Source organism: Leuresthes tenuis, unplaced genomic scaffold, assembly GCF_036924035.1.
Source record: "Leuresthes tenuis unplaced genomic scaffold, fLeuTen1.0.hap1 SCAF_17, whole genome shotgun sequence".
In the NCBI taxonomy this organism is placed as follows: Eukaryota; Metazoa; Chordata; class Actinopteri; order Atheriniformes; family Atherinopsidae; genus Leuresthes; species Leuresthes tenuis.
Window position 1 is genome coordinate 13,642,297 of NW_027325371.1, and position 25,130 is coordinate 13,667,426.

Here is a 25,130-nt window from a genome sequence, read left to right on the forward strand (position 1 = left end):
ACAGAATTCTGAGAGCGAGCCAATGGACTGGAGGCTGGGTTTCGCACACAAAGTGATCCTTAGGTTCGTGAAAAACGAGGTATAGATAAAAATAATCGTCTCCTGGACCGGTCTATTGAGAGTTCCAAAACTTAATAGTAATTTGGAATCGAGTGTGACCCAAATGTTTCGAGGACATTACTATTGAATTCATATATTAGATGCCGAGACTTAAAGTAAACACAACAAACATAATGACAGTTGCAGCCATTTATCTACATTCATCAAAAATAAATTCCTTCACTATGACTTTTGCACTTTGGGTGCTGCATAAGTGACTTCTGGGGCTGAAATGGAAAAACACTGGTTTTATTATACAAATGTTTTGTCAAGATGGAGAACAAGTTTGTTACTGTTGCAGAAGCCTGTTGGTGAGGTTCACCAACATTTTAACATTTACCATAAAAGGACTCATTCACCATAAGCATTGAAGTACAAAGTAAAAGAGCATGTTACATGTATGCATATAGGTTCAGATTAGAAATCTCAAGACAATCGGCAGCTCAGACCATCAATAGTTACTAAACTATATAGACTCATACAAAAGAATAACGCCATGAAACATCACAACAAAAATAAATATGAATCATATTCTAGTCTTGAATATGATTAATTCACATCAACATTCTGTCCTAAGAACTTGTTACCACTGTATTGTTTTTAAGTAGGTATTTGAATGCAAAAAATATTTCAAAATATAGAGATAATTTATAAGGCTACTGTCTAAATTTTGTGCATTACATTGAAAGACATTAACTTTCCCGTTCTTTTACAAAACTGTATTTACAGGATGCACAAACTTTAGGAAATTAATTTAAACGCCTTTAATTAGAATACAAAAAGGAGGAAAAATGTACAAAATTACCATACTGTAATGTTACACTGAGGACCTATTAGAACAAGTGTTGAAGACTTTAAAAAGTACTGATGTTCCGGATTAAAATCTTTACAACTATAGAAAATTGCATGTACCTGTTTATTTCTATCATAGCATCTGAGGATTACAGTTGGAATTCACAGCAATTATAGATAGATAGATAGATAGATAGATAGATAGATAGATAGATAGATAGATAGATAGATAGATAGATAGATAGATAGATAGATAGATAGATAGATAGATAGATAGATAGATAGATAGATAGATAGATATACATACTTTATTGAGCCATCAAAAGATTTTGTGAGATTTGCAAAATGAAAAAACAAAAGCAAAACAGACAAAACAAAAAAAGAGAGAAAGGAAAGAAAAAAAGAGGAATAAGTCTCCCATGATACCAGAATTTCATGTGCTTAGTTGAACAAGATGTTCACCTGAACATCTATGCTAATACACGCTGCTTATCCATGTCTAACAATAAAACTCAACAGCCCCTATAATGTTACACGATGTCAGTTCTGAATGCAATTTTAGGCTCTGAATGATTAAACGGCTACTGTGGAAGAAAGCTGGACAATTCTGAAGTCTATCCACTAGATGGAGCCCTACTCCAGCCAGATGGGAGATCCGCCCTCATGTTGCTGATGAGAGTTGCTGCGATGATGCATCCGTGAGCTTTACTCTGCTCTCATAATGTCAACAAAGGCTTATTTGCGAGAGATGTCAAGTGAATAAAGGAGGCGGTTAAGCAAACACCTCTCTGCTCTCAGCAGAAGCGAGACTCACGTGGACTCTGCCCTCGTTGACGTAATCACGTCAGCCCGGTAGGTGGCGGCCCGTCCAAGCAAATCTAATCAGATTACACAAACACAAACACAAACTTGGACAGAGCTCCTTTCTGCCAGTAATGTCGTGCACCTGATCTGTTCGATCGGATAGGTTTGGATGTTTCCTGTTTTTATTTGTTCGGTTTTTTTTGGTATGTTTTATTTATTTTTTTTAAATGTAGAAAGGCTCAGTCTGTTTTTCATGTTTTTCGTTTTCCTGTCAGTTTCTCCGCTGTAGCGTTTAATTTGTTTGTGAAGGGGAAATCCGCGTTTTATTGGCTCTCTGCAAAGCCGTGACGCAACTCTCACTCTCCTGCTGCAACACAATAAAATATGAATCAGCAGTGTGCCCACGATCGGAGGCTTCTTTGGGGGTATCATTCATAGATGGTGAGGAGGGGGTGTGGCGCCGAAGTACCCCGGTCTCTCCAAACAATACGCAGCCGGAGCTCGTGCATTGGCGGCGTATAGCTATGAATCGGGGCAAGGTTTGATCACTGTAGCGCTTTGTGTGTGTGTGCTCGGACTCCGGCGGGGCGCCCAGGCCAGCCAGGCTGCACATAAAAGCGCTCCACGCGGGGGATCTCATCGCATTACGCAGATTCAGAGCCTGGATGCAGAGCGACCCAGTGGCCTGCGGATGAAGATGCGATAACTACGGTAAGATTACATAGGTGCGTTTGTTTGCATGCATTTGTCGCTCACTGTCGCTATGGATGTGTTACTGTCACACGTAAAGAGCTAAAGCCAAGAGGAGAAGAGGAACAAAGAGGTGGAGGGAGCAAGGAAAGCGGTACCTTCAGTTATATTTGGATTAGATTGGTAGAAAGGGATAAATCAGCTTCCTTCATAAGCAAAACCACTGAGGTCCAGCACCAGCATAATAAAGCACGTCTCTGTGGCTGCTTTCCAATCACAAACCCCACAGTGTATGGATCATGTTGCAGGCAGTTGTGTGATGTGGGGTTATAGGTGATTCACAGCTGCCATGTGGATCGGGTTTATTCTTAGAACTGGCAGGTGACTGATGCATCCATGGAGCTGCTCATTATCCACAGAACCTGCTGTGAAGTGTACAGCTCTGAACAGGCTGCTCCCCTCCTCTGAGTTTCCTTGTTTGGAGCAGGCCACAGCATCACAGCCATACGGTACACAGATCACAGTTTCAATCTCGGCCCGTGTGACTGCTTCTTAGATCATCTGGAGCGATTCTCTGCTCAGCATCCTCATGTGAACTGCTTCCTTTGGGAGTTGTAGCATTACTTTTTGCGAGGGTGATTATGGAAATGTCACACTGTTAGATACAGAACTCGCTGTGGCAGATCTAAACATTTCTTGAAGGTAAATGAGGGTTGAAAGTAATCAGAAATAACTCAGACAGCTGGATAACAGCGCGAGTGATACATTTTAATGATGTCATTTTCAGTCCGTGTCTACCACATTTAGCAGATTGTTTTTCTTTCTCCGTTCTCACAGGCTTGTTCGCATCATGATCCGTGGCTTTGCTGTGTGTGCCAGTGCAGGCCATGTTGCAAGAGGACATTGAATGCCTCTAAACTCTCAAAGTAAGACACCATCTCCCTCCTCCTTGTCCTCGTTTGACCTTGTGTCTGTGTATGTGTGGGAGGGAATGTTGGAATTGATCCATGACCTTGAATTTTTGTCCTCTTCGCCTGAACTTCTCTTTCTCGATCCCAAACCTCACTCGCGTCAAAGCAACAGCTCTTGACTCTGTCTAAATGCAAAGATGCGTGCTCATGGTTGTTTTTAACAAAAATATCTGCTTTCCACAGAGAGTGGCGTGGTCTCGATGGAGAGGGCTTGTCAGCCTGTCAACAGGGAATAGTATGTCCTAAGTTTAATCAGGCAAATTGCTGTGAGGGTAGAAGCAAACAGTGGCAGCTGAACCATCTGAATAAGCTATTGTTGTGGATGAAAGGGAGCAGAATGGCACACTGGCCTCTGTAACCCTGGAGATTCTCAGAAATGTGTTCAATAACAACACATGAAACTAAAGAGATGGATGTGATTGGATAAGTCTGTGTTTATACTGTGCGTCTACTTTCACGTGTTTTTGTGCTGCGGGCTGTGAACTTTCAGGTTGAATTGCATTACATGTGTTGTTAAAGCTGAAATAAATTCAGCTTGAGGGTCTCTCTTAGTCAGCAGTCGACCTTTGTGTTGCGTGCTTGTGGTTTGAGCCAAGGGTTCATTGTATGTGTGTTAATGCTTGTGCTCATATACGTTTCCCATGCACAGGTGTGTCTATGTACTTTTTGCACTCTGGTCCTAAATAAACTTAGTCTTTGTGGCCTATTGTTAGTTAGGCTCGGTCCTTCTCCTCAGTTTGGATTTCATCTCATACAAAACTGTAATAAAGCCTTTAACATGTATATTCAGAGAGGGCCATGTACAGAACATGACTGCTCATATTCTGCTGCATTAGAAGACATTTTGACAAGTGAAGTTGCCCTCAATTTCTTCTTGTATTTTGTTAATGCTTTCATAAAAGGTACTACATTTTCTTTGATCTATTAATTCAGTTTTCCCCATGTGTTTTTTTTTTTTTTACAGACAGGCAGGGCAGATGATAGGCAGCGCCCTGGCTTGATGATTAACTTGGGTTACAGTTACTTTATGCCTGTGCCTTCATTCTCTCATTTTTGGGTGTTTAATATTGACAGGCACAATAATCTTTGCAGCCGGACACATATTGTGCATGGATGCCATGACAAGCAAGAGATAAGCGTGTGATTGTGCAGTGTGATGAAATGAGACAAACCGCAAAAGGGTTTGTATTTTCAACTGTCAGGATCGTTAACGAGGACCGACAGAGACAGACCGTTTTTTTGTGTGTTTTGCTTCCTTAATTTTAGCGATCATAGCATATGACATACAAGGACTGAAAGCAGTTCTTCACATCCATATATCATCGTTTAATGTTTGGCTTATTTTCAGTTGTTCAAATTGAGCATTTGATTTTAATTGCTGTCCTTTATTTGAGTTAGATTATAAAGAAGAAGAATGTATGGGAATGTTGTGCGGACGAGGAAGTAATAACAATCAAAAGAGAATGAGCTTTTGCTACTTAAATGACCTTCGCTGAGTTGACAGTAGGTTTTTCTACAGTTAAAACAGCATTTTTCTTCGTGAAAAGGTGCTTTAGTGAAGGATTACGTCTCCTGTTTGACTGTTAGTAGTCATCCCAGTCAAAATGTCCACTGCAAACACAATTGCGTTTGAGGCGTAATGTACAGACGCAGCTCCTTATATTCTCAGAGCTGGAGAGGAAGACAACTGGCCTGGTTTTCTTGGCTCTTGAAGACATTTCACCTCTCATTCCAAATGTTTCTCCAGTTCTAACCGATCACTGGGGAGCTTCAAACCGTTGTTTAGACATCCACATTTTGAGAATTGTGGAAGTCACATGACCAAACATCATCTGGTTCCTATTTTTAGTAAATTATTTTCCTTCTGCGAGACATCAGTAGGCTCATACGTTCATTTATCTTTGGTCAGGGGATGTTTTCATGGTTTGAGCCAGACTATTTGGGAAGTCTTCATGCTATAGTAAATTGTGTCCACAGTTTGGTGGCTTCAGCTTGGAAAAGATTGTTACCCGTTTCAGCAAATTCCCATCACAAAGTAAGTTCCATAAAGATCAGCCGTGTAAGTTCTAACTGAAACCCCACCCAAAACTCATCTCTACGATTAGTTCGAACACGGACTGAGTGTCAACGTCACTGAGGATTTTTTTTTTGCACTGTAGCTGTGTGGGAATGAATTCCTGCAGCCAGCTCCCAAAGTATCAGATGCTCCTTTTCCTCTGTCACCCCTGTATCTGTGGTCTGTGATCTGCTGATAAATACTGTGACTTTTTCCTTTGAATTTATGTGCGAGATAAATGGTCGCACCATTTTTCTGTGGAAGAATACACACGCAAATTCATGCGTGTGTGTATTCCACATGCAACTGTATCACTTTTCAGTTATAAGATAGAGCAGCTAGTGTGGTAACCGTTTGTCACCATGACGAGCAGCCACAAGTGTTACAGCTAATGAGCTCCAATGCTGCCACTCTGGCTGAATGTGTGTTTGTGTGTATATACACTGTGCTGTTCTATTCATCAGGATATGAATTACATACAAGCAAACACTGACAAGTAGACTCCACAAGCTGAGATATCCAATCAAATGTTGTACTGCTGCTGGAAAAATAAATGTTTCTACTTAAACTAAAGAAAAGCAGGGAGTAGAGGGTGTTGCTTCCCCCTTATTGTGGCCATTGCAGCAAACAGGAAGTTACAATGTTAGAGTAAAGAGGAAGTCTGTGTTGATTAGATCGAAAGAACAGAGATTTGATCTCCACGCAGACTACACTCTTGTATACAAGTTGAGTATTTGTGTACCGGTACAAGATAAATACATTGCACATTAAGAGTAGGATCATAGTTCCATAACCAACTATTTATATGATAGTCATATGTTAACAAGCATATCTAAGGATAGCAGTGTTATTATCTAGATTTTTTTGGGACCAAAAAGTATATTTATGCAAATTAACGCTTTAATTGTTCATTTATCTGTGTAACAGACCTGAGATGTTGGTCAGAAACAGTACTCACCATAGAAGAATGTGAATTTATGTGCAGATGAAGCTGCTCTTAGCATGGTTGTTTTTTCATTTGTCTCCGTGTTGGCCCTTCAATGAACTGGGACCTGTCCTGGGTGTGAAAATGAGAGTAGAAAAGCAATATTTATAATTCAGTTCATGACATTTTGAAAGCTGGGACAGGGCAATGTGTTCCTCTATGTTGTGTCACTTCCTCATTTCACAACACTCTGCTGGCATCAGACAAGCCAATCCCTCACATGCCCTCTTTTACTACTGAGCCATGCTGTTCTGATTATACATGCAGAATGTGGTTTGGCATTGTCTTGCTGAGGTAAACAAGGCCTTCTCTGAAAAAAGACATTATCTTGATGTTAGCATGTTTCGCTCTTTGAGCTCTAATTATACAGTTCAGCATTAAAATTGCCCTCAGAGAAGTACAAGTTATCCACACTTTGTGCATTAATGCACCACCAGGCTTAACCTGTGTTTCTCATTCAACCATTCAGACATACAGTGCTTCTCATACACTCTATATACAGTGTGTTTTTCATCTGCTGATACATCATCCGCCACCAGAAAGCTTCACAGTCGCAAAGTGACATGTTTAAACGCTAATCAGACACTCTGCTGAGGCCTTTCTGGTGAGGGTATAAAGGCCTTGAGTGTTACTGTCAGAAAATGGGAGAAAAAAATTAATGGATGGATTACTTTGAGCTGTTTTCAGTGGCCAAGAGTCTTCTAATGATGCTGGTCTTCAATGTGGTGCTGTTATAAGGAAATTAGTATGCATCACTGTGTAAAACTGCAGTTTTACACAGTGATGCATACTAATTTCAAATAATTTGTAGAAACTTGTCTAGTTTTTATGGCATTCAGTTACGAATCATGCAGACATTGCATGTAGACACTTTGCTCTCTACTCTCTGCATGAAAACTGCACCACCGTTTTGGTAAAAGAGGTCACTTATTTTCTGGAATAAAATTACAAACATATTTCAGAATACTTCATTTTTGATGTTTGATTTTTCTTCTGTTTTAGTGTTTTCCCCACCCCCACCCCCCGTGTCTCCCTCACTCCATCACCCCATTCTTCATGTAATAGGATAGATTAAACCGGCCCTTGTGGCTGTTTGTGGGCCGTGAGCAGCTTGTACACAGACTATGAATTGCTTAATATATTTGGATGTCTCAGTGCTTTGATCTCTACACTGTCAAATTGGGTTAGGCGCCATGAGACATTGATATCTAATGGAAATTTCCTATTTAGTGAAGCGTTAAACCCGCTTGTTGCCACTTGAGCAAATGAGCTGCCTCTAATGATACAAATATGCACGTTTTTATCTCGGCACTCACAGAGAAGATTGGAGTTAATCGCTGACGTTGTCAAGAGAAAGTTAATGGATGTTGACAGACATGATTAATTGATCAGGCTTACTTACATCTTTGGTAACTTGTTCAACAAAAAGACACACAAACACATACTTTCTCTCTGTCTTCCACCAGTCTCAAAAAGGTTTTTGCATCTGAGATTGACGTTTTGCCATTCCATGGCAACCCGCACATTCTCCACACAAACACATGGATGAATAGACGATTACACACAAACATAATCTGCAGATCCTCCACTGAAGATCTTGTGTTAACGCACTCTTCACACACTCCTAGGAGACCACTGTTATCTATTAAGGAAAAGTTGCGATGCCAAACAAAAAAAGTACACAATGATAAGTGCAATGCAAGATGAAAGCTTCACTGTTGGCATGGCAACTGCCTGATCATCTGCGTCGTGAGGTTTGATGTTTGACGTGCTGATGGCTGATTCTGTGTTAGTGAGAAAGAAAACCGGTCGGATCCAGCACACTGTGTGAGTGCTCTTTGCCTGCCTTTGGTTTTATTGGGGTTTTTTTTTTTTTTTTTTTTTGTGCCTCCTCTCTTTAAGAGAGCTGCATGATTCAGAGCGGTGATACTCACCATTATACCGCTCCTCAGTGTCTCATCTGAGCCCCGCTGGAGCTCATCATGAGTACCCAGGCAACTGGAGCCGGACTGTGTTGAACTCATACTGTTGTGTGCTTATATTTGCATTTTCAGGTTTGAGAGCATACATGTTGCTGCTGGACAAATATATTGGTCTAATAGACTAATCACAGTTTAAGTGCCACGTTTTCAGTGTTCCTTTGGTTTTTGGAGCAGCTATATCAGTCAGTAATGGAAATAATTCTTAGTTGTGTGGCTCATTTATGAATATTAGCGCAAAAAGTTTCTTCAATTTGCAAGGGTCGTTGCATTCTCTGTGGAAGATACCTTAGTAACTGCAATAATCAAAACCATCTCCATGCATTGCCTTTTATTCCCCCATTTATGTTTGGCCAGGCTGGTGTCAGGAGACCACCACCTCAGCAGCCCCTCTGTGCTATTTTTAGAATCGCCATTGTTTTGCTTCCTTGTCGAAGTCAGAGATTCCTTAAGCACTTTCACAAGTAAAGGTGTAGGTCGGCTTTCCTGTCACTGTACGGAGATAATGTGGTGACAATGAAGCCACCATGTTGAGTTCTTTTTTGTCAAATGCTTGTTGTCACTTTTCTTGTAGCACGGTCACCAGGAAAAAGCATTTCACATTTCCAGTAGTCATGGAGTAGTTTTTGTTATGATGTTTGGTTTCTGTATGTAGTTAAATTACCTGTTTAATTTTGGAAGGTTTCTTTATCTGTTTTATTTCCTATGTTTGTGCCAGTTCCCTCCCTCCTTATTGCCTTTATTCACACCTGTGTCTCAGTACCCTTTCATACCCTGTGTGCATGTTTCTCTCTTCCCTTCATCAGTTTTCCACAGCCTGGTTACTCAGTTTCTCTTCCATATTTGTATATTTTTTGGGTTTCCTCATTGAATTTTAGACACTTTTTACCTTACTTTGGACTTACTTAGGCTTTCAGCTGCTTTTTTGTTTTTGTTTTCCTTTCGTTGCCCTCTTTTGTTCCATCCCGTCTTTCGTTCCACCGTCTTCTTTATTCCATCCCATAGCTAATTACCTTAGGTTGTGTTCATCGTCTGCATTTGGGTAACCAAATGGTTGACAAGAATGATGAATAATAAATGAATTAATGAATGAAAAATAAAAAAAAATGCATAACCGTTTGCAAAGCACATGAAAATATATTATGTGTGATGGCACAAGGATGAAGACTGGGACCCATGTTTCCAGGTTATCAGAGCATGAAAAAAGGTGTTTGCTTCCTCTTTGCTGTTATATAACTCTGTAGCAGCCTATACTGTGCTGGGGGACAAGTCTTTCCAGTCTTTGTTTAATTTGCGATTTCTCTTCCTCTACCAGCTTTAGGTGCTGTAGTTCATTACCTTACTTCTTCACTGTGCCTCCCTTTGTGTTTGTACACCATTCATCCAGACACCTCTGTATGTCATGTGCCCACGAAGCTCCTTTCTAGAGTGCGTTCCTGAAATGGAAAGACTCAACCTTCTCTGCATCTATATGCATGTCTCAGTTACCAGTGACATCAACTGCTCTATCACACTCTCTTTCTCTTGTGTGCTCATGCCTGATCTCACTGTCTCCCCCGATTTATCTCCCTGCTTTTGCCCTCCCCTTCAGTATCTTGCTCACTCACTTCTTCCTCTGCTCGCTCTTTGTTTTCCTCAGACTCACACAGTGGGACGATTGCAACGATAGCGCGTCTCTTTTCACGTCTTACGCTCATTTTACTTTTCAAACCGATCATCTGATAAAAGGTGAATTCTTCTGTAGAAAGCATGGTAACTTTAGAGGCTTCAGCAGATGTCAGTCAGTCCCTCGGCACCTGTAGATGCAACTTTCATTGAAATTGAAATTGATACTATGATCTTGTTCTCCATTTGATAAAGGAGAATAACACAACAAGCACAGACACAACAGAAGAACTTACAAAACAGAGCATCTTATATAATATCTGACTTTAATTCACCTTCTCATTACAAACCAGCATGAAGGTCACAATATACCACAATATACAATATTAGCTGTTTGTATATGCAGTATGTGGACTTTTTCCTCCCACACGTTTATTGTAAATTTAGTACTACACGAACATTGCTATTTTATAGGAACAGTCATATTTTTATGATTTATCCGATGTTTTGCTGCTACTTCCGTAGAATGTTTGTATAACGAGCAATAGAAATCTTTAGCTGATGGTTTTAAGATATTGTTTTTGGCCTGTGTTTGCCCTCTTCACGTTGTTTAGTGCAAACAACCAAAACCCATTGAAACATGATTAGTCAACACTACTCGGATGAAAAATGAACAAACATGAGTTAGCTTAGAAATCTAGTTCAACCGCCCAAAAATCTTGTGCATTTCAATAGAGATCTAGATGGACAGACTCGATCAGTCAACAGTAATACGTATCGACTGCCTGTTAGCGTTCATCCTCTTCAGGTACAATCATGTCAGGGCTAAATACTTGCCAATATCTGTAAGTTTCGGCAGATTTTTTCTGATGCATTGAGAAGAGAGAGAGACCAGACAAGTAGGAGTGAAAATAAAGAAAACCTAGACCCCGCTGCAGCATCTCTCAGGCTCAGTGCCACGGCTGTGGTTTTAAAAGTGGGAAAGAAAATAAAGAAACTGTAGCAAATGCTGTTTTTAAGGCACAGCTCTGGGTGTTAAATCAATCTAGAGCGCTTTGAAAAATTGGGTAAAGTCATTGGTTTTCAGTAGCTCATTCAGCTAACATGCTGAAGGGGGCACAAACTGTTGACCATAAATTTCCATCTCTCTTTCAGTACGTTTGTTCTCTTCACCGCTCCCTCTCATGCTCTTTTTTCCTTATTGTGCTTGTTTGCAAAATTTTGTCAATTCCAATAATGTGGATTTTTTTTTAAGTAAGATGTTGAGATGTGATATTACATGGAGCTGCGTTAAGGATTTTATGTAAGGAAATGTATCTGTCCCTGGATTGCAGTGACATACTTTTCTGTCCCTTTCTCCAGAGTGTAATTGTCTCTTATGTTTACCTTGCTGCTCCATTGTCTGCTCACCCACTTATATCATTCTTTTACCTCGCTCCTTTTAACCTCCCTGCCTTTCTTCTTGTCTCCATGGGAGCTGGCTTCAGCTGATTAGAGTGGCCCTGCTTGCTTTGATTAATTGGATGAGTCTTGTCTCAGTGCCAGTCTCCTCTCCTCTCCTCTCCACACCGACAGGGAGCTAAAACAAACATAAGGCTGTTCATGAAAGTGTTGTGTGTTGATGACAGGAACTAACTAAAACCGTGGATGTATCGGGAAACATGGTGAATGTCACTCTAAAGTCAGCCTGGAGAACACTGCTTTGGGTGATTTATGTGTTTCAGCCCTTATAAAACCTATGACCTTTGTGGCCATGCATACAGTATGTAATTGAATGAGGTGAACTAATGCATAAATTCAAATGACACAAAATCTGCTTAACAACCAAAAAATGCACCAAAGATAATCAAATTTTAAAACCGTATCTCTTTGAATATTAGGTGTGTAATATAAATTGTATTAATGCACTCATCTGTTTTAGCTTTAGTGAGATTTATTCACTAAAGGACCTACATTTGCGTTGATTCAGCGTGTGATGCGGTGTGTCATTTGTCTTTCGGCTACACATTGCTTAAACTTGACTTGAGGAAAGCCTGGAACCATCATTCTCTGCTCAACCTGTCAACCTTCACAATGTTTTAATTCATCCTTTAGGCTTTGAGGATAACAACAGTCACTTCCATTTCCATGTCCCTCTCTCCTTCCTCATTTGTCTTCTTCTACTCCTGTTTTATCTCTCTCTTGTTGCCATTCTGATGGTTTTTAAGTGAATTTCGTATCACAAGCTTGCCTATGAAAGGATGTCTGGAGCCTCTATAGACACTTAAAGTGTTTTCATTATTTCTGCTTATCCCCCTTTCAAAGCCATGGCAAAAGAAACACACACACATATGCTTAAACGTATGCACACAAAACTCATTTTGGCACAACCAAGTAAATGGATGACTGGGAAAGTTAAATAGTCTTGATATTCCATACCAGCTAAATGCAGTCTCTGGAGAGGCAGTGCCAGCCAGAGAGCCCCAAGGGATGCAAGGCTTTCTTGGAAATGCAGGCAATCACACAGCTAACTCCTGTGTTTTCTCTCCGTCCCTCCTTCTTCCATTGCAGGCCATTTCTATCAACAGTCTGAAAGCCTGAAAGCCAGAGAGGCTGTGTGTGCAAACACCATGTTTGTCAGTGGGTGTTTTTTTTTTCTCTGCATGTGTGTGTGTTCTCTGACTATTTGGTAATGCGATACAGTTTTGAAGAATAAACAGGCACGATGGCTTATTAACAACATGGGGTTTAATTCAGTAAAAGTCACTGCATGATAAATCACTTTGCTACCACTTTGTTGAGACTATGCAATAGAAGCCATGCTCCTGCAGCTCCTCCAGCTAAACAGCTGCTACGCTGTGCAACTGTGTCCTGAATATTGCTGTGCTTGGGCGGGATTGTTCATTTCATGTGTATGTTTATCTCCTTAGGATCCCACAAAGCACAAGAATAATGTAGAACATGACATCTATCGTCTGATAGAAGATGGAATTGGAAGACAAAATCACAAACACAGGAAACGAACTGAGCAGTATCAAAATAGCATTTGAGTGTTAAATATGACTGAATAAGAATAGAAAGTAAGAACAAGAATTAGTTAGTTATTTAAATGTAACAAAAGAACCCTAATCAACAAGAGAAAGATTACTTAATTTTAGTTCTCTATAGACTTCATATAAAAGTGAATGTATGTATGGTGATGTCACTTCCTTTTTTGAATTGCTGTATTTGCCTTTCACCATATTGGGGTTTTTTTGCAGCCAGATGTGACCGTATTTGTGCACTGAATGGCACTGGAGCGTGACCCTTGAAACCTGATTGGACAAAATCGGAAACAGACAGACGAACAAAACAGAAACTGGGCATTTTTTTGTTTTGATCAGGATAAAAAGCAGCTTTCCCGGGAGGGTACAGATGTCACATAATTGGTAAAGCACATTTGCCACAATCAAAAGAGAGAGACAGAGTAGTATGGAAAAAAGCCAGAATGATGCTTGCATGACTTTGCAACTCTGGAATCAATATTTTATGCACAACATAATATAAAAAAACATATCAAGTGTCAAAAGTGAGACATTTTGCTATTTCATGAATAATATTAGCTTATCCTGAATTTGATGGCAGCAGCACTTCTGATAAAAGTCGGGACAGGTCCATGTTTACGACTGTGTAGCATCCCCTCTTCTTTTAACAAAAGTCTTGGAACTTCTGGGAACTGAGGAGATCAGTTTCTGGACCTTTGGGACAGGAATGTTGTCCCATCCTTTTCTGATAAAGGATTCTAGCTGCTCAACAGTCCTGGCTCTTCTTTGCCATAGTTTGCGTTACATGACGCTCTAAATGTTTTCAGCTGGTGAAAAGTCTGGACTGCATTTAAGTCAGCCCAACATCCAGACTCTTCTACGATGAAGCCATGCTGTTATGAGAGGTGCGGTATGTGGTTTAACATTGTTTTGCTGAAATATTCAAAGCTTACCTGAAAAAGATGTCATCATATGTTCTAAAACCTGGATATCTCTTCCAGCATGGATGATGCCTTTCCAGATGTGCGAGTTGCCAGTCCTATAATATATGTATATATATATATAATATATATGCACTCCCATTCCATCAGAAATGCAGGTTTTGGAACAGTCCCTCTCCTCTTTAGTCTGAATGATGCAGCTTCCAAAAACAAATTTGCATTCCAATTAATCTGACCACCAAACAGTTTTCCACTTTGCCTCAGTGCATTTCAAATGATCTTTGTCCCAGAGGAGGCTGCATTTCTGGGTCAGATTCACATATGGCTTCTTCTTTGCATGACAGAGCTTTCATCTGCATTTGGGGATGGCACAGTGAACTGTGTTCACAGACAATGATTTCTGGAAGTGGGCCTGAAGATCACAATGATCCAATTCATCATTTTGGCTGTGATCCTTTCCTACAGAGAGGTCTCCAGATTTTCTGAATCTTTTGATGACATTATTTAGTGTAGATGATGGAATACCCATCTTTACTTTGTTGGGGATATGGTAGCAGCTATCTTAGTTATTAGCAGTTTGTTTTGGCTTGAAGACCAACAGTTTCAGTGTGTAGTTTAATTTCACTGCTCTTTTCATCATAATTTGCGGTATGAGTACTTCTAGAAAAAGATTAGATCAGTAAAGGTTAAAGATAAAACAATCTGAATATTCATCTTTATTTTTGTGTAAGAGTAGCAGCCATTAATTGGTTTTATCCATGCATTCTGCTTCATCTGGAAGGTGGAGTTAATTACAGCTGAAAGGTTGGCGAACCTCGAGGCTTATGTGTTCTGAAGTAACCCGTTAATTGCGTTACCATAGTGAGGTGAGTGATCGAGTATGGTGCTGGTAAGATTCAGAGAGATGCCTGGCATGAGAGTGACTCAGACCCATCTGCTTCATCTTTGCATACTGAGGGCTAATTGGTCGAGGAACATGGACATACATCTACATTCTACTCAACCGTTGATTGTTTTTAACAGAAAATTGCTTCCGTCTCCGTTTGTCTCTTCCAGGCTGTGAGCCCTGTGCAGGGTGATGATGAGCAGTCAGGGCAGCAGCAGCAGCAGTAAGGGAAGTGGCCAGCATGCTGACACTCCACCCCTTCGTCACACTCCCGGGCCCAAGCTGCAGGTGCAGCGTTCCCGTTCTCGTGACACCATCACCATACACTTCTCTGCTCTGGGGAAGGAAGAAGAAGATGAAGAGGAGGAGCTCTATGGGGTTTCAGTCGGATCATCTGCAGTTACATCTGTTCTTGATGACGCAGAGAAACCTCAAGTCCTACTTACAGAGGCAGATGAGCAATGTGTTGCCACAGCCTTGGAGGCAAAAGAGGAGTTGCTGTTTCAATCTGCAGGCATGGAGGCCTCCTCTGGAGCTGCTGTGCTGCCTGTCTCAGCCACTATTCTGTCTGTGCAGCCTTCAGACTCCCAACTACACACACCCTCTCCTGCTATGACTATTATCCCCATCTCCACTCAAGCCCACCTGACCTCCATCCCTCCTCCCAGCTCCTCCTGGCCTTCTGACCGGTCAGCCACTCCCGCATCCCCAAGTTCCAGCTCCACTTCCCCTTGCAAGTCTGCAGCGCTGTCATCCTCCAAGCCTTTTCTCAGCCTTGTTCGGTCTTTGTCGAATGACGTTGACTCTCGAGAAACAGGTTCTGCGATTTCTGCTGCTGTACCACCACAAGCACGCCACAGACACTTAATGAAATCTTTTGTTAAGTCGTTGTCTACAGACACTTCTAAGGCCGAATATCAAGAAGGACCTCTTCATCACTATCCTCAGCATCAGCAAATACAGCCATCCCATCGGCCTCCACCTCGCAACATGCAGCTCTTAAAACAGTTCTCTCAACCCCGTTTATCCTCCAGCCCTGTCATTGTCACTCAAGCAGGAGGAGACTCCAAAACAGCCCCTTCCTCCCCCATCATGTCTCCAGATGGTAGATCCTTCTTTAAAGTCCAAGAGGTGGAAGCGAAGATTGAGGACACAAAGCGACGGTTGTCAGAGGTGATGTCTGATCCGCTGCAGCTTTTTAGTAAGATCATGGGCGACGAGTCTGGTGTAGGAGCTGTTGGAAGTGCTGTTCATCGGGCCAAATCACTCTCTTCCAGTGCATCAGAGCTCAGTGGAGTGACAGCAGTAAACGGACATGGAGAAAGTAACAATAACTACAGCATCAAGGAGGAGGGCCCTGAAGGGGAAGAAGAGGAAGAAACCCCGACAGCAAAGGGGCCTGACTCTAATTTTTTCTCATTCCCGTCACTGACACTAGCTCCAGCTCTCACCCAAGCCTCATCTGCTCTCCCCAAGTCTCCTTCTCTTACTTTGGGCCGTTGCTCAATGTCAGCCCTGGTAGCTCGACAGGAAGATGAGGACTTCTGTGAACTCTACACTGAAGACTTTGAGCTGTGTACTGATACAGAAACACCAGATGGGGATCAGTCACTGTCTCGGCAGCCACACACTGGCAGCACTGGTTTGTGTAGTGAACTTGATACAGAGGAAGAGAGGGCAGAGGAGGAAGTGGACAATCTGCCTGTGACTGGCCTCATCTTTTTAACACAGTTGGTGTATTGGTACTTAGTCCTTCCAGTGCCTCCATGTGTATGTGCTGTGTTGCATGGGATAGTAGCTGGGTTCATGCTGGCCTTGCTGGTCCTTTGGCTGTCTTCTCCTCGACACTCCTCATCAGGGACCAGAATAGGGAGACAGAGGATAGAGCCGTGGAATGTTCCCCAGCTGGATATCAAAGAACCAGGAATATTCAAGGTGAGACAAAGCACAACATGAATTGCTTAGAGATTATCCCTCCCATTCATCGAAGGGTAGACATTTTGTTTGTGGTGTTACATGCTTGGTATAGATTGACTGTTTCTAGTTGGTTGCAAAAATTTTGTGCTAACTTGCAAGACAAACCCACAGTGCTGTGGGAGATTTTTGAGCCACTACTCATTTTTTAGAATATTGCCTGGAAAATGGGAAAGAAGTGCAGCTTTATAGAGTTATTGAAGCACATGCTAACAGAGTTGGTACAGTACAATACCTAAAGCAAAGGTTCATACAGTTCTAACAAGCTTTAAGGTCACCTTTATTCTTCAACACGGCCTAAACCTTCTTAGAAAAGCTCTCTTGTAATTTCTTTTAAGCAGTCTTCAGGAATAGTTCTCCAGGCTTCTTGAAGGACATTCCAAAGCTCTTCTTTGGATGTTTGCTGCCTTTTGTTTCGTTCTCTGTCAAGATGATCCCACACTGCTTCAGTAATGTTGAGGTCCTGGGTCTGGGGAGGATTCATCCCACCTGCTGCCGCTGATTTTCAGTCCACTTCTTGTGTCATTTGGCATACCTCAGCCTTTTCTCCCTGTTTCCCTTCCTTAAGAATGGCTTCATGACAGCCACCCTTCCGTGGAGACCATTTCTGATGAAGCTTCAGTGAACAGTAGATGGATCAACTGAGGGGCCAGATGCATCTCTCAGGTATTTGCTGGATTTTCCCTATGTCCTAAGGACACCACTTTCAGATACTGCTCATCTGTTGTAGATAGTTTTTAAGCCTACCACTTTTTATGTCCTCCACTTGTCCAGTTGTATTTCTTTCTTTTACGGACACACTGCACACCATGCTGAGATATGCCATGTTTTCAGCTAAGAGTTCTATTAGAATCACCCTGTTGATTAAAAAATGAGACAGTGACAAACTTTGACAGACCCTCAAAAAGCCTGAGAAACTACTGCTTAAGACTGCTTTAAAAACTTAAAAACAAGAAAGTCTGGCTCTTTGGAAGCAAAATATGAAGAGAGAAGTGGTGGCTTAAGACTTTTGCACAGTACTGTAGTTTGAAAAATGTATGAAAAAATAAATCCTTTGCCCTGTCCTTTGAACATCCTTTCACACTAACCAAGCACTGATTCTCCCTGTTTGTTTCAACTTAAGACGCTTTGCTCACTGAGTGTCCTTTTGGTCTGATAAGGTAGGAAAATGATTAAACTATGTGCAGCCTCGTGGGGCAAAACAAAACTTTTTTTTTTTTAGAAATAGCCCCAGATTTTCTTTCAAACAAACATTTCGGTGAGAGCTCCACCACATTCACTCCCTGCTCTCAGTCACTTTCTCTCATTGCTGCAGACTGAGTTGAGAAATTTTTCATGGTTTAAAGGAGTTATGAAAGGACATGTACTTGGATGTAGGAATCAAGCTGTTGGGGGCTGTTGGCTTATGACAAGAGGGCACAGCTGCTCCAAAAGAGGAGACGAGTATAGGAGTGATAGAAACTACAGCCAACATAAGCATGGTATGTAATCTGTATAGGAAATTGCACATGGTTTGTAAGCTTCTTGAACACTCATGAGATTATTAAGAATTCACCGTGGATTCAATATGATATACATTTTTCACTTGAATATTTATGATCTCATATTGGCCAGAATTAAGGCCTATAGCACTTTATAGCAACCTAAGGGATCAATAAATTATCCTTCCTATTATCCCATCATCTTTTACAAGAATGTGTGTTAATTAAAAAAATTTTTTGACACATCACCATTATTAGTTTTATTAATAAATATTTTAATGATGTCATAAATAACTACATCTAAGGGATTTTTATCAGGCATATCTTTACATTTTAAGTCAAATATTTGATTTTGGGGTTGAAATTTTGATATTGATATTGACTTCTAAACTCCTGTCATGAATCTATCTGTGAGCACCAGCTACTGTAGCAGACTATTTGATTTATATCACAGATTTAGAAGCTGATACATTTTTCTGTGAGTAGCATTGAGCGACTGCTTCTTGAATACTGTTCTACATCCTCTGGTTAACTAATGATAATCGAATTACCTTAAAATCTTTTCGAGAAAGCTCCTTAGGCTTGGGGCGAGGTCAGAATGAATATTGAATAGCTGAGCTCTTCAGACCCTCAGGCAGCACTGCAATATAAAACAGACAAATTCTGCGGTAGAATTAATTGCAGGGCTCAGCAACACCCCTGAAACCATTGTCAATTAACACAGTCGCAGCTGTTTTCAAAAATCCAAGTTAGAACTTGACAATGCAATGAAAAAAAGGGCATCAAGAATTGTCGGGGAGATAATTGACTTCTTCTTCTCCTCCTCTAAATCTTTCAGGGCTGGATGAATGAGATCCACAGCTACGACCCAGAGATGTACCACGCCACCCTGACCCACTCTGTTTACGTCCGTTTAGAGGGCTCAGTCCTGCGTCTGTCCAAGCCCAACAGGAACATCTCCCGCCGTGCCACACACAACGAGCCCAAACCTGACGTCACTTATATCAGCCAGAAGATCTACGATCTGACTGACAGCAAGGTAAAAGTGCTTGTGGAAGCATGTCGGTCATGAAAAGAGAGATTTTGTAACCTGTGGGAAACCTCACTCCGCATCTGAGACAAGATGACATATTAATGTGTGACGTGTGTGTGTGTTTCTGCTGACTTCCCAGTGTATTTCAGTGCTTGACGATAAGCTTAACAGACATCGAGCACACGTCCCTTCATATTTGGTTTTGCTTGAGTGCTTGCTTACTAATAGCCCATGTCCAATGACAAATCTACTCATTTTCAGAGGCGCACCCTGTGTGTAAACATGGACTGAATATTGCAAGTCTCCAGCCTTGAATACAGAACTGTGTCTTTTGTATTGATATTCAGACTTAACAGTTTTGTATATCTGAAGGAAGAACAGCAACAAGACGTTTCTGCCTGTGTTTCATGCAACAAATTCATTAGGCTTCTTCTCATGATACAACTACACAACTCTCCTTTCTTTGGCTTTTTCCAAGTGACTTTTCTCTACTATTGATTATTATCAACATTAGTAACATTTTAGTTTCATTTGTTCATTCAGGTTTTCTTTATGCACTTTTTGGAGTTATGGAAATTATAGTCAGTCTAAGGTATAATTCATGCAGATATATAGAAAATATATTAAGGGGGTTCATAAACAACCTCCATAATTTCCCTCCATAATCAACAGCAAGGCTCTCTCATCAACATTCATGGAGAGGATTTTATGAACTTTGTACATATACCCCACAGATCTACCTGAAGCCCCAGAGCCTTGCTAGGAAGAGAGTTTGGAACAAGAAATACCCTATTTGCATTGAGCTGGCCAAGCAGGAGGACTTCATGTCTAAGACCCAGGGAGAAAAGTGTGAAGCTGGGGAGGACAAACTAACAGGGTTGATTGAGAAGCTAGAACGAACAGACAAGGCTGAGAAAGCTGAAGGCTCGGCATCAGCAGAGGAACCCAAAAGACCAACCTCTGGAGGAGGGGATCTGACAATCTACTTGTTTGGGAGGACCGGTCGGGAAAAGGAAGAATGGTTCCGAAGGTTTCTTCTAGCATCCAGACTGAAGTCAGAGGGGAGAGGTGCCAGTCTGTCTGGCTTCTGCAAGAGTGGTGAGCTTCGGTCTGAGCTATGAACACTGTCACAGATAGAGCTGCAAAGACACACATGTACTTCAGAGTAGTTTAGGTTGTCGACCTTGCTCAGCCTTTTCCCACACACATATTGTATTTGCACGGGTGCCCATCACTCAGTCAGAGTGACCATTCTCTTGGGTATGTTACTGCATAGCAATCAGATCTGTGCATAAGCCTCAGCTTAGGGACTGCCAATCCCCTCAACTGAGTGAACAGCTGAGTGTGAATGGGTCAGCAGGATTACATGCACAGAGAAGCAGCATATTATAGTATTGGTTTCCACAGTGGAATATAGCCCTGTAAGGATTAGAGCCTATACAAAGAGAAACACTAGCATTGTGTGGGTCCAGTGATAAAAGCAGTACGGCGTGGACAGGATTACAGGGATGATTGTTTAGATATCAAGCTTTTTTTGAACATACTGAGCAATTATGTTGAAAATTACTACTTCTGTGGGAATGGGAGGCGTAGAAAGGATGTAGTGTGTTAAGCTGAGTAAAGTATGCTAATTCTGTGCCGCAGTGCTTTGTAAGATAGGAATACAAAGGGTATGCTAATTATGTGAGCCTTTTAAAATCTTGCACATGCATCTTGTATGAATTGATCTATTGACTGGAATATCTGACAGTTTTGTTGACTCATAATAAACACAGTACCCCCTCCCCTGTTTCTCCTCCTTGCTTTTTCCGTCCTCCACTTGTAGCCTTCTTGCCCTCCCACAGCCGCAGTGGCAGCATCCAATCTGGTGGAGGCCTGGAGGCTGACAGCAGGAGCAGCAGCAGGGGGAGCCAGGAGGAGCTGTCCCAGCCTCGTCCCAGAGAGACCTCTGCTTCCCTGTCCTGTGGCTCCACTGGAGGGATGAAGCAGAAGATGCTGTTAGATTATAATGTCTACATGGCCAAATATGTTAACCCTGAGGAACCACCAAAAAGCCCAGCCAACAGCCCTGAGCACAGCCCTGAAAGCAGCCCTAAAACTGCCAAAAAGGTATGAGAAAGATGGATCCTTGTGAGCCTGATAAGCAACCAGGAAATTTGGGAATCTGACCTGCTTGCTGACTTGAGTCAAAGCTTGGGTTGCCCATTTTTGAAGATGTAATGCGAAAATCTACTGAAAAGGGCTCCACACATGACACATCTGCTGTTGTCTGTGTGCAAATCTGCAGCTGACTATAAATGGGCCCTTATCTAAGACCTTTTGCAGAGTGATTTATTTTCTCCAGAATAGGTCACACTGATGCTTTGCCTCATCATACTGTAAATAGAGGGCTGCAGGGTGCAGAGATGATTAGCACCGTCGCCTCACTGCGAGAAAAGGTGATCGTTGTGTCTGCATTGATTCTCTCTGGGTGCTCCAGCGTCCTAATAGTCCAAAGACATGAATGTTAGAGTAACTGGTATTGGTTTTGGTAATTGGCAGTTGGTATGAGTGTGTGGCCGTGGTTTCATGGTTATCTTCCTTCTTGTGTTAACTCTGAGATGGACAGGTAACTTAGTAACGGCTGAGATGGGCTTCAGAACCCCTGCGGCCATTTACAGGATAAAGTGGGTTTGTTTGGAGTTGTTAGACCTTAAGGATACAAATATGTGTTTGGTAAAATAAGTGTATACTGTAAAATGAGCTGTTGTTTGTTTACATTAAAATTCCACAGGGTACAATTAGGATGGTGCAGCATATGGGTATACCGATTGGCTTGCTTTGAGAACAGCTGTTTTGGACAAGGGCCTTTTGTTAAAATTTAGTTTTAGATTTAGTTTTAGATTCCTCCCTGAACTGAGCAACATTAAAGGCAGATATGATCAATGTAGAAAGCAGACAGTTTGAAAAGTAGCAGCTGGATTGGAGGTGAGTCGCAGAGCAGCTTGCAGAGGAAGTGTCAAGGGCTAGACAGGCTGAAGGGTTTTAGATAGAGTGCGCTGTATATTTTCTAAGTAAATGGGTTGAAGTGAAGATCAGTTGAAGTATTAATATGTGGGTAGAGCAAGAATTCATGGACTGGTGGGACTAACACTGTAATTTTATTGAACTCAGATGGTATGTACTTTTTGAACACTTCAGTGTTTGCAAGCAGGAGAGTTTAAGAGGTGTCCAACAGCGAACCATCAGAACAAACAGAGCATGAATCGGACTAAAGATTGATGTCGATGAAGACTGTTATTAATCTTGATCTGATTGTATTAGCTTGACTTAAGTCGAGAAAATGAAAGCCGTGGTACATATAATGCATGTTCTTCAGCTACGCAGAAGTTCAGAGGAGATAGCTGCGCCTGAGGCCTGGGTCAATGCATTTCTCGGAAGGATCTTCTGGGACTTCCTGGGAGAGAAGTACTGGGCCGATGTTGTCTCTAAAAAGATCCAAATGAAGCTTAGTAAGATCAGGGTGAGTAGTGGCACCAGTTTGCAAAAATATACTTTAAGAAAAGAAATGCAGCAAGTCTGAAATGTAAGTTTTCATACCTCTTTTGGTTGTATTGATAATCTCATGAGCTGTCTTCTGTTTCAGCTGCCATATGTAATGAATGAGCTGACTTTGACGGAGCTGGACATGGGATTTTCCATTCCTAAGATCCTCCGTGCCTCCAAACCTGCAGTTGATCACCAAGGTAGGAGGAGAAATAGTTATGTCATGCTTTTCACATTGTTCTGGCTTGTTTTTTTTGTTTTTTTGCTACAGTAGTCAGTCTTTTCCTTCTCTCTTCTCCTCTGTCTTTCTGTGCCTGTGTATCTCTGGCCTTTCTGACACTAAATAGCAGAACATGCTCTCACATTTTTGCACCTCCATCCTCTTCATTGTGTCCTCATCTTCTACTTCTTTGCTCCTCCTCTCACTGGACTAAGAAAGAGTTACCCTCTGACCTCCTTCTCCCTGTCTACTCTGGAGTTTACTCCGTTTGCATACCTTGCACTATTAAGCCACAATTAATTCCCCTCAGCCTTTCCTGAGACACCAACTCATCCTGCCAGCGTTGAGCCCCAGCTAAGGGACTAGTTTGACACACAGGGATGTGAGGTGTATTAATTTCTACTTAAGCAAATGATTTTGGGGGGAAATTAGAGAAGCATAAGATGGGCAGAAAGGAAGGAATGAGTTTTTAGATATATATTTTGGTCATTAGTTTTTTTTAGATTTTTTCATGCTTTGCTTGATTTTGAAGATTTATTTTGTTGAGCTTGTGTTTGAATTGAAGTAAAATAACTGATGATAATGTAATGCTGGTTGCCGTTGATCTGAAGGAACTCATCGTGAGGCATCCGCCCGTCAGCCACACTTCCGCATCGTCTTCATTGCTGATAAATGTGTTTGTCTTATACACCCACAGATGTATGCTAATAATGCATCATCAGACAAACAGTTTACTCTGCAGGGAATGACATCTCTAGATGTGTTTTGCTAAAAATTGCATGAACTGAAAAGGATGAATTGTGTTATTGTAATGAGGAAAAGCTGGTAATTTAGAGAGCTTCCAGTTTCCTTGATGTTGGGAAAATGTGGCTGGAATTGCAACTCTGCGGCCAAAAGCGTTGGGACGCTTTGTAATTCTAAATAATAACAGAATGTTATGATTTGTAAAAGGTATTTTTCAATTGCACATAGTGCAAAGATACCATCAACAATGAAAAAGATTTTTTTCTTTCTAATTTTTTAGCTAATTTTGAATTTTATTCAAGCGACACATCTAAAGAAAATTGTAATAGATACTTATCTACAATTCTGTTGCATCACCTTTTAAAACAAATTCTTAAAATATTTGAAGCTTTAATTTTCCAGACCGTGGGACACATTCCCTCTTTTCCTCGATCCACGTTAAAGGGGTTCGGACCCAGAGAAGGCAGCTGCTTTATAGGTTCTTTCTTACATGCTGGTATTTTTTTGGTTTGTGTTTACGCTTCATGCTGATCTGTCAGACACATGCAAAACGTGGAGCTTTTATAGAGACTGGAAAATGAGGGGGAGGAAAAGCGAGAAAGAGGATTAACAAACCACAGTTATAAGCTGCAGAAGTCAGGATTCATTGAACAAAGAGCAGGGGGATTGAAATCTTAACCATTCTCCCATCGATGTGTAAACAGGAAGCATTGTAATGAAGTAAGCACACAAGGAGACACTGCTGCCTCAGAGCTGACCTTTTCAGTGTTTGCAAGAGGGTAGATCATCTTCCTGGCAGGTCTGTGAGAGACCTCACATCAATTTTAACACAAGGCAGGAGAGTGTCATTCATTTAAAAGAGTATCAATCAGAAGTAGTCATTTCTGTCATGGATGTGGTACTGTCTGGGACGTGAACAATCATTAAGAGGTTTCCGTACCTATCTCACATTGTCTGTCCAGGCCTGTGGTTTGATCTTGACGTTTCCTACACGGGCTCCTTCCTCATGACACTGGAGACCAAGTTGAACCTTGCCCGTTTGGGGAAAGAAGGCGAGGGGCTCGGGGAGCATGGGAAAGACTGGTGAGGCTTTTATTTACATTTTAGTCATTTTTCCTTTTAAGCAAAATAATGCAGCTTCTGAGACAGAATCAAATTTTAAAATGGCTTAAAGATCTTTGAGAGTGATCTTATTGTTCTATAAAGCAGTCCCAGTGGTGGGGCCAAAAAGAAATGTTTGAAGGATTAGGTTTTAGGAAAACAAACGGCTCTGAGCTGGATTTTAATTGGGCTGATTTGCATATAGAGCCAAATTAGTTGTCAAGTGTGTTTTTCACAGTTCC

The 25,130-nt window shown here is 41.4% G+C and overlaps 1 protein-coding gene across 4 annotated transcripts in view; it reads left to right on the forward strand.

The window, feature by feature from the left end:
• The first annotated feature begins 1,807 nt into the window (after positions 1-1,807).
• tex2 (testis expressed 2) overlaps positions 1,808-25,130 on the forward strand; it is a 28,204-nt gene continuing 4,881 nt past the window's right edge. For 2 of the 4 annotated variants that reach the window (XM_072368394.1, XM_072368397.1), the window contains exons 1-9: positions 1,808-2,406; positions 3,223-3,311; positions 14,981-16,745; positions 19,104-19,304; positions 20,033-20,396; positions 21,124-21,407; positions 22,657-22,800; positions 22,924-23,023; positions 24,750-24,870. In XM_072368394.1, the coding sequence (XP_072224495.1) occupies positions 15,003-16,745; positions 19,104-19,304; positions 20,033-20,396; positions 21,124-21,407; positions 22,657-22,800; positions 22,924-23,023; positions 24,750-24,870 (2,957 nt within the window). In that variant the 5' untranslated portion in view covers positions 1,808-2,406; positions 3,223-3,311; positions 14,981-15,002. Of the gene's footprint in view, positions 2,407-2,982; positions 3,088-3,222; positions 3,312-14,980; positions 16,746-19,103; positions 19,305-20,032; positions 20,397-21,123; positions 21,408-22,656; positions 22,801-22,923; positions 23,024-24,749; positions 24,871-25,130 lie in introns of those variants that run through there. The other 2 variants (XM_072368395.1, XM_072368396.1) reach the window with 2 other exon arrangements.